This window comes from Nematolebias whitei, chromosome 14 (assembly GCF_014905685.2).
Source record: "Nematolebias whitei isolate Nwh7 chromosome 14, NemWhi1, whole genome shotgun sequence".
Classification (NCBI taxonomy): Eukaryota; Metazoa; Chordata; class Actinopteri; order Cyprinodontiformes; family Rivulidae; genus Nematolebias; species Nematolebias whitei.
Genome location: NC_056511.1, coordinates 46600001 through 46610247, shown reverse-complemented (window position 1 = coordinate 46610247; position 10247 = coordinate 46600001). Strand labels below are relative to the sequence as shown.

The 10247-nt window shown below is 41.0% G+C and overlaps 1 protein-coding gene across 1 annotated transcript in view; it reads left to right on the top strand.

The window, feature by feature from the left end:
- Positions 1–4181, top strand: part of LOC119420348 (spectrin beta chain, non-erythrocytic 4) — a gene marked incomplete in the record, with an annotated part of 111203 nt that extends 107022 nt beyond the window's left edge. The window contains 1 exon segment of the mRNA XM_037687734.1: positions 3897–4181. Coding sequence (XP_037543662.1) covers positions 3897–4181 — 285 coding nt within the window.
- Positions 4182–10247: the final 6066 nt, after the last annotated feature.

Below are 10247 nucleotides of genomic sequence, written 5' to 3'. Positions count from 1 at the left end.
ATGTGAAGGTTATTCTCTCTGCACCAGCTCTCCAGGTGTTCCACCTCTTGCCTGTAGCTGGACTCATCATTGTTTGTGATGCATAGTAAATGTGAATAGTAAACAGCCATCAGGTGCTAATGATCCATTGTTAGGCTGATGGTCCTTCTTGAGCATGTGACCAGCTGGTTCTGGTTGTCAGCAGCAAACTGGTTGATCCACTGCGAGAGGGTGCTATTTATAAGACGGAGCTAAATACAGGTCTTCAGACTGAGGAAGTCTTTCGGATGAAAGACGAAACTTTTCTACAATTTGTTTTGGGTTTGTTTGTTTTTTTGAATGTCCAGAGAACCAGATTTAACTTTTTTTACACAATATCAATGTGTGTAGAAGTGCTCACTGATTACGCACAATAAATCTGGTTCAGATCGGATGATGTATCACTGAACTCTAACTGTAGGAATAATGTAGGGGGTGCTGTGGAGTCTATTGGCCACTTATCATAGATCCCTGTTCAAGGGGTGGATAATGATCGATCAAAGTGATTTTGATACACCTCAGCTCAAATCGGTACAATTTAGAACCAAACGTATTGCAACGGTGTCACTTCTTAATTCGCCACGCCGCCACGCTCACATCCTTCAGCAAAAACGGTTTGTGCTTTAAAGCAATCAGACCAACTTGTTAAATGTCTTCTAACACAAGATCATCCTGATTAGGTCAAGGGTGTCCGAGAGGGAGCTTTCCAAGTAAAAAAGTGACTTCTTGTTCTGAGCGGGCGGGGCTTTGATGACATAAGAATATAACCACAGAGGATTGTCGGGCATCCAACAGGGATGACTCATGCCAAGTTTGGTGCAGTTCGGTCTTTCAATGTGAAAGTTATAGCGTTTGGAAATTTATGGCGTGAAGTGCAACTTTAAGGCCTGGCCACGCCCCTTTAACATATACGAAACCGCAAGCTTTTGATAAATTTTATGCCCCAATGTGTTAAGGGCATATTAATCAAGTTTGAAGGCAATCCATCAAAATCCTTAGGATGAGTTTGTTAAAATTTGCCATTAGAAAGACCCCAAAATGACCCTTTGACCCAAAATGTTGAGTTTGGACCAGAGCTCCAAGAGACTTTTTCATAGGACCTGAGAAGATACAGATGTTCACCGAGTTTCATAATTATCAGCGAAAAAATGGCTTGGGACTCATGTTTTAAAATATTCTAGGGGGCGCTGTGGAGGCTTTTGGCAACTTATCATGGATTCCTGTTCAAGGGGTGGATCATGATCGATCATAGTGATTTTGGTGCACCTCGGCTCAAATCTGTGGAATTTAGAGCCAATTGTATGGCGACAGCGTTACGTCTTACTTCGCCACGCCGTGCCACCCACATGCTTCACCCAAAACTGTCAGTGTGGGAAAGTAAGTTACATCAACATGTCTTCGGTCACTGGACACACTATCATGCTGATTACATCACAGGGGTCAGATAGGGACCGTTAAACGTAAAACTTTACACTTCCTATTTTCAGGGGGCGTGGCTTAAGTGATGTCATGATTTGACCATTCAGTTTTGCAGGGAACTGGATATGGGTCAATCCCTGAAGGTTTGATGTCTCAGACAGTTTTCTTATAGGAGCTATTAGTGTTTCATTTTTCATGGCGAGATGTCAAACTTTGAGGTTTGGCCCCGCCTCTTTATCATGCTCCGAAATGCACCATTTAGATAACTTTTCCTCCCCCATGCCTTTTGACTAAAATGGCCAAGTTTGAAACCGATTGAGCGAAATCCCTAGGAGGAGTTTGTTGAAATGCGGAGGCTGTAAACTGACAAAAAGGTGTGAAATTTGGGAAGTCATTCCAAAATGGCTGCCTTCCTATTTATCATACAACGTTGGTGCCAGAGGGGTTTTTTTTGTGCATCTTGGGGAATTGGACAAGTGTATCAAATTTCATGTTTCTACGACAAACTTAGGTTAATGCGGAGGACATTTTTAAAAATTCCAGGTGGTGCTGTTGATCCGTTTCTGTTGCAATTTTTGCCACGTCCTTAAAATACGTAATTTTTCAGCAGTCCTGATGCGTCCGCCACATTTGGTGAGTTTTGGTATGTTAAGGCCCCCAAAAGGCCAATTCATTTGCCAAAAAAATTGCAGCTCGGGCCTGAACAGAGCGATTACAATAGGCCTTCGCAGCGCAATAAGCCTTCACAGCGCTTCACTGCTCGGGCCTAAATATTATTCTTCTGTATACAATGTAATATGCAGATTGAAGCTTGGAAAATGCTAGAAGCCAAGGACATTGCTTGTAGCTACACAGCTTCTTCGCATGTCAGTGCCGAAACTCCAGATAATTAATTGGTTGGAATGAAAGTTTGCCTGTGATTTCATTGGTTGAATTTTTTTACCTCTTTGAAAACTTCCGTTGTCACTACACAATTCACATGACACAGGTTTGATTTGACCGGGGGGGGATGTTCCTTCCCTCCAGTCTGCACACATTTCTGCGCTGCATACAGACAAATTGTAGGGTCTGCTGCACTCGGGCTGACAGTTTATTATAAAGCAGGAGATAACTAGATATTTTGTTTGGGCATTTGTGCAGTTGCACTAACTGCACAGCATAAGTTATCTTGTGCGCAGAGAATGTGCCAGCAGTGCGCGATTGCACAGATACGCAGCTTACAGGGAACATTGATCACAGGACTGAGTGTTTTTTTTACCACTGAAGCCTTGACTCTCCACAACTTCAATATTTCCTTTTCCAGGCTTCTGTATTTTTCAGCCCCATCTTGTTGATATTACAGTCATTTGAGATTGCTACATGTCACAAATGCCAAACAGACAAACAGGGTGTCACCAGAAATTGCGCAAAGACTATAAATAAATGAGGCACAGATTGTTGTGTAAAGAACTTTGAGTATCTTGAAATAAGATGGAAAGGTGCTGTATAAATACAGTCCATTTACCATTTATAAACTGTAAAAAATAGGTACACCTCAGTCTGGAATCCAGAAGTTGAAGCCAGAACATAACCATCCTCCATGTTTTCTGGTTTCAGCACAAGTTTTAAGTCCAACACATTCTGTATGTAAACAAATACAACATTGCCCAAAATAAATAAATAAAACACATCAAATCATTATTTTCAGGTGTTGACTCTTATTCATTTAAATAGTCCTTATCTTGTTGCTGTATGTTAAAATGTCAAAATTTCTAATAAGTTTAATTGTATAATAATAATAGTTTAATTGAGGTAAAGGTGGCACAGAGGTTAGAGAAGATGAGTCTGTGATTGGAAGTTCACAGGTTCAACTCCCGGTACCGTCAACATGAAATGTGGGTGGTAAAGGGCGAACACCCACACCTCCCTCTAAACTCATTTGCCCCTCTCTGGGCCCCTGAGCAAGGCCCTTAACCCCCACCATCTGCTCTCAAAAACAGGTCTCTCTTGAAAATGAGTTCTTGTGGCTCAACGAGACTACCTGTATAAATAAAAGGTAAATGAAAAAAATGTAAATAGTTATTTCATGCATAAGAAAATGTCGCGTGACACCATGATTGTGTGCAGGCGGAGTAGGCAGGACTTCAAGACCCACATTATTAGTGCACAGACTCTGGTTCCAAAGATGCGTGGTCTTCCATGAAGCAGTTCATGATGGATTCAATTCCTAACAATGAGAGAAGGCAGGGACAGTTGGTCTATTAGTATAATGTGGACACAAATTAAAATGAACTTTTGGAAAGTTTTCCTACTAATGTCAATCTGCCGTTACATTCTAAGACCTTAATCAACTTTTTGCTCTTTGGTTCTTCAGTTAATATGCAAATCTTAAAGTCACTGATGACAAAATAATACAAATCTAGCCACATCACATGGAGATTCCTTGAATAAACTGTCTTATCTCTTGCTGACCTCTGCAGGAGGACTTGAAGGCTTGGACTTCAAATATCACCGCCTCCATAGCTGAACACGACGACATGGCTAAGTGGGACAAGCCAGGCACCTCATCCATGGACCCTGACCACTCCGAAAGGAAGGAGAAGTCAGAAGGGGACGCAGACATGCAGTCAGAAAGGTCTGAGCTGGGGGAGGGGGAGCAGGGCTCAGAGAAAGGTGAAGTCTCAGAGAAGTTAGACACGTCTGAAATTGCTGACAAGTTGGAATGTGGGGCAGGCGGGTCCAGCACATCCGGAAAAAGCAAATGAGGATTCCCTTTGTTTTGTTTTTTGTTAAGTGTTACTCACAGATAAAAGGCAGGTGGACTTGGGTGGGAGGGATGAAAGGAGAGCATGTTTGCAGACCCTCAGTAACACAAAGACTGAACACCCCAAGGCCACAGTCACCAAGAGTGATTATTGTAACCATGACAGACTCATCTCTCAATCCCTCCCCTTCACCTGGGCCATGCAACAGTGCTTGTATAGAGCCACCTGCTGGTTGAAAGGGAGGATCATTCAAACTGACAGTCTCCAGCAAATGGTCCCAGGAATTAGTCACTGTCACGTTCCATCATTGGTTGTTTGGATTCATAGCATCTTTCTGTACGAGTCTTTGAATATGTAATGCTCTGTCTGTCAAAACAAACCTAGAAGTGTTGAATGGAATGTTTCACATTGTTAAAGGGAATTTTTTTAAGCAATACGTATACTTTTTTAATTTTTTCTCTTTGTCAGAGACGGATTGAGGGAAAAATAAAGAAAAAGCAATGTAAGAAGAAAATGTAAACTCTGATTTTTCACATTCACGTGAGCGAACTCACCGTAGACACTTCAGACATCTGTATAGTATTCATAAAGACATTTATTCTCACAACATGGCTAGCTTTGAATCATGTTAATATAATGGAATGCTGGTGTTTCCATCTAACTTCAATGGAGTCTATGAATACACATTTCTACCATTTATATAATTTTTTCAGTTACTGTTATTATAAATTATTAAAATTAATATCTGTCCATGAATGTGTCAAGGAAAGAACTTTCCAACAAATTTCAATTCTTCAAGCTGAGGTGTGTTAGAAGGGACATTGCTCTGAGCTGATGGACACAATGCTTTTATACACATGACAAGAATCTGAACATTGCATGAAACTGTCTGTCACTGCACCTGTTAATCTTGCCTTCTTGTTTTTCCTGACGTTAAGTTGGGCAGTATAGGAGTTGCAATAATAAGCAATTGGAAAAATTTTCATCCTGACTTTTTAAAAGTCAAGACTGAAATTTTGACAAAGCAGGGTTGCCGTCTCTTTACGGTGAGCATGAGAAGAAGGAGCTGTTTGTATAAACAGGAAATCCACTGACCTTTGACCTGGGACAGCATTCACAACACCAAACAGCCTTTAAGCTGTTTTATTGACATATTAGTGCAATTTGTTTTCCACAGAATGTACTAAAATCAGCTGTGAAATGTTCTGTGGCACCCAAAATTGTTAAAAAAAAATAATAAATTAAATAAGTTTAAAAAAAAACTTCTGTTCCGATGTCTTTCACTCACAGTTTGACCATATTGGACCAAAGGCGAGTTTAACTGTAAAAAGGTCCTGAATCAAGTAATGAATTGTAAATAGATAATTTGTATGTATACCAGTAAAATCTGTGCTCTAATAAAACAAGTGAATTCTTAACTGCAGTGGTTACAACTTAAACATTTGTATTAAGCCACAAATAAAAACAATCATCCCTCAAATATATTGATGTATAAGACATTTAATTGAAAATATGCAAATTAAGAGTCAGTCATAATTAGTATAGAGTGTATGTAGAGTTATATTAAAAACGTTTACCGAGGAAGAGCAGCAGGACGTACTGTAGGTATGCTCCTTGTATTTTTATATACCTATATTTATCAGATTCAAGAATTGTCCCAGAGCCGGAACAAGATCGTGTTGAAATGAAAAGCTTCTGAGTGTGTCTGTGACAGGCGTGCTAAATGTTTGCATTTACACCAAACGACCAACTTATTCAGCTTGAGTAGTTTAATACATGCTGCTCCAGGAAGCCCAGTTACTGGTGGGATTACAGCGCAGAACGGGTACTGGTCCAGTTCTAGCTGTGAGTCCAAAATCTCTTTCTGCAACGCCATAAAAAGTGTCTGTTTGGACTCACCGTGTTGGAAAAGAACGGATGGCAGCAGCCGATGCTTTCTTCAGGTTCACTTGTGATGGTTTCGTTTTCCATTTTCCATCATGTTGTAATTGCACCTCACTTGTGTAAAAGTGACTTCTTGTCTTCCTTTCAAAAAAATGTGAGGCAACACTGTTTGAATTCCCTGATATGAGGATTGCTGTGTATCTGTCTGCACTGCTGTTATCATAAAGCAGAAGCTGTCTCCACGTGAATGTTTTGTCACGCACTCTTTGTTCTTACATAAGTGCCATGTCATCCAGCTGCTGGAACTGTGCTTGAAAAAACGAACCCACCGGTCATAATACCCGGCCGGACCCTGACAGTCCGCTGTCATTGCAACTCATGTTTTGTAATGGAGTTAGGAGCAACAGTGCTTCCCTGTGACTGTGACTGTTCTGACTTGTGGCAGATGTTACGCCCACGACACCGTTACTTCTTTGCCTCTCCTCACTTCTATGGATCGTACAGGGAATATTTAGCACTGTTAGAGCAAGCAGCCAGAATTAGATACGTAATATGAACTATGACTGAAGAGAGAAATAGTGCTGTTATATATATATATATATATATATATATATTATATATATATTATTATATACATATATACATTTTGCTAAATTTTTTTTGTTCATTGATGGTCTTACAAGTATGTATGTGTTTGTTACGTAACATTACAACTTGCTGCTATGACATAAAATAAATCTCCAAACTTGCTGAGACAACGTTGATGTGGAGTTGATGTGGACGTAGCTGAGGATTACGCTCATGGACCCGCGAAGCTTCTTCAGGCCAAACTGGAACATTTGTGAAGGGTGCTGATGCAGCTGCTGCACACACACAGCTCTGTAACCATCTGAGCAAATAAACGGATACAAACTAGATTTGGATGTTTAAACTCAAGATGTGCAAAAAACACCATTTTTTAACGTAACCATGGTAACCAAACACCTTTGTCTGTCACTCCCTGAGTGCCAATTTATCGAGAGGCAGTCAGGAACAAGCTGAATACTAAGCCTCAACCAGTCACTGTGTGAAAGCTACAAAGCAGATCTTAAAAGCTCCTGAACCATGAGCAGGAGGTGCACGCCTCTGCAGGCCACGTGTTTTATGCTGCCAATAAGACAAGTTAAAACGACCGTTCACTTCCAGTTTGTAGAGACGTTTTTGAGTCTAAATATTGCTGAATCTGTGGAAGCTTGTGTCTTCACGCTCTGCATTGTATGGGGGTTTGAAGGAACTATTAGTCCTACAGCGGTGATGCGCACAGGCTTAAAGAAGACAACAACACCCACAGTTTGATGTCTAATCAAAAGGAGCTGCAGGAGGAAGGAGAGCATGAGCACCGAAGATTTTAATTTTAAGACAATTCAAAAGTTGGTGTGTGACATCATCAGCTGTCAGAGGAACGTTTGGTGTTGAGTGGACGTGTTCTGCAGCTCATCTGAACATCGAGTGATGTTTCACTTGTGAAGTCTGTCTGAGCTCCAGAAAGGGCTCTGATGTGGTTTTTACCAAAAAAAACTCTAATTCCTCTTTTTATTTCTCTCAGTTTTATTCATTTATTTTATTATTGCAAACCGTGTCTACATTGTGCATCAGATACCACCATCGAATGTCATAGCATGGTGATTATGATGAAGCTACACGTTACGGTGTAAATTTAGAGGTTTGATCAGGTCTCTCCTGTAAATGAGTCCCTGAGGCTCAATGGGACTAACCTGTAGAAATAAAGGTTGAATGAATCCATCCATCCATTAGCTTTACCTGCTTCTTCCTTTTTGGGATGTGGGGGTCACTGGTGCCCATACTGGTGGTGTCCAACTGTCACTGTGTGTGTGTGTGTGTGTGGGGGGGGGGGGGGCTGCAGCCTGAACAGGTCTCCAGTCCATCATAGGGACACATAGAGACAAAGCACCATTCACTCTGTCAACTGGGGAAAATTTAGATTTACTAACCTACTGCAGCCTAACATGCATGTTTCTGGTCTGTGGGAGGAAACCGGAGCACCCGGAGAAAACGGAGAGAACATGTAAACTCCACCCAGAAAAACAGGAGGCAAACTCCTGATGCTGTTTATGAAGCATAAGTTCACAAAAAATGTAAACTCAGAATATAAAATAAGTAAAATGTTCAAATCATAAATCCGAAGCATTTACAACAGTCAGCTTAATTCAGGTTTCAAGTAAAATGTTCAAATAAAAAATAGTACCTATAATATAGTACTGAACCCAAAACACAGCTGCTGGAAGATCAAGTCAGAAAAGGGTCAGAAACAGCACAGTCTGCTGTGAAAGCAGGTTCATGACCACAACAGCTGCATGTATGAACGTGGAGAATAGTGCACGTAAAGTCAGCGGCAGAGTGAAGGAACGTGGTCAGTGTGTCCGAGTCCACATAGCAGCATAACCAAGGGACGGCTCAGGAAACCTGACTCTGATTGAGGATAAAGAACAGAGCGTTAACCCACGGTTAAGGAGACGGGATGTGAGCCTCACAGAGAGAAGCTGGCTCTGCCTCCCACTCTACTTTTACAAACTCTAGGAACCACACGTAAACCTTGCAATAGTCGAGCCTAGAATGACAAATGCACAGACAAGCTTTTCTGCATCATTGTGGGACAATATGAACACTTGGAGATTAAAACTGGTGTATGAGGAAGATTAATTAATAACATGAAAAGAAAATGGAATCTGTCAGATAAATATGATTAGACCATTTTAGAGCTGTTCCTCTAATCCCAATATCATGTTCATGCTTCAAAATATTGGAATTACTGTAAATGTATCAAATGCAGCACTAACACGATCCGTTCAGATACTTCCGTTTGTTAAAACAAAAATCAACGAGAGAAGAAAAAACATTCATTTAGTCGCCCAACATTGTGGTTTGATAAAATGAACCCCCACAAAATGGTAATAATTGGTATTTTCATTTTATAATTAAACTCAAAAAGTAAAACTTGCCCTAGCTGGCAGAAAGTATTACCTGAACACGTGTAAGGAGCTGAAAGGATTATAAACTGGTACGGGCCAGCTGACAGAGCTGGACGTGTACCTGCAGTGAATGAACACAAACAGACTGCGACAGCGCTCAGCTCTGAAATACTCAACACACTGGACTGGTGCGCTTCTAATTTCTGAGTCTTCAAGCTGTCATTTTACTTTTATCATTTTCTCTGACAGTGTGTTGAGTCGGAATCATTAATAGACGAATGGTAGGATATCGCTTGCAGTAGAGCTGTCATTTCTAACCTGAACCCAGAGCCCGGCCACACCCGAACCTTTTATGCTCCCAGTAGAACCACTGGCTTCAGGATTTTATTCATACCAAGTTGCATTTTTGTGGTAAATTCCTTGTTTGTGCACTGTTAGTACTCTTGTGGTACTTGGCCCTGCGCCACCTCCAGAACACAAAACACTGAATCAGTCCCACTGATTATATGGTAAAATGGTTTTAAAATACTGTTTACTGGGGCTGGGCCATACCTGGATATTTAACACAAATATTGAGATAATTTCATACGCGATATGAAACTAAGACTCGATATAAAGCGATATAGTCTCATACTCTACGTAGAGCACATGTGTCCAACTCAAGGCCCGGGGGTCAAATGTGGCCCTCGCTGACATCGTATCTGGCCCCCAAAATGTTGTTTTAAATGTAAAATACTTTTATCACTTTAGTTTTTTCAGTAATCTTTGATTATGATGTCAAAAGTGCAACAGTGAACGTCAAAATGAGACCAATTAAACTCTTGTTGAGGAACCTGCGACCAACAAAAGTTGTCTGGTCTCTGACAAGAGTTAATGCAGATTCTGAAACTGGCCCTTAGTTTGAAAAAGGGTCTAACTTTGGCCCCTTTTTGTAAGTGGGGTTGACACCCCCTGACGTAGTTATAATTACACTTGAAAATCTGCCAGTTGTTCTCCCAGTCTGCGCCTTCACGTGGCCCCCCCTCCCCTCCCTCACTGAACACAAACCCAGCCCCTCACCCGCTCCCCCCAGCTGTGTAAAACTGCTGCAGCTCCCAGTGAACGAGCTACATGCACATGCACATGCACATGCACATATCAGTCGTCACAATAGTTGTTGACTCTCAGTGCAGACACTCTGGTGACATGCATATATGTATATATATATATATAT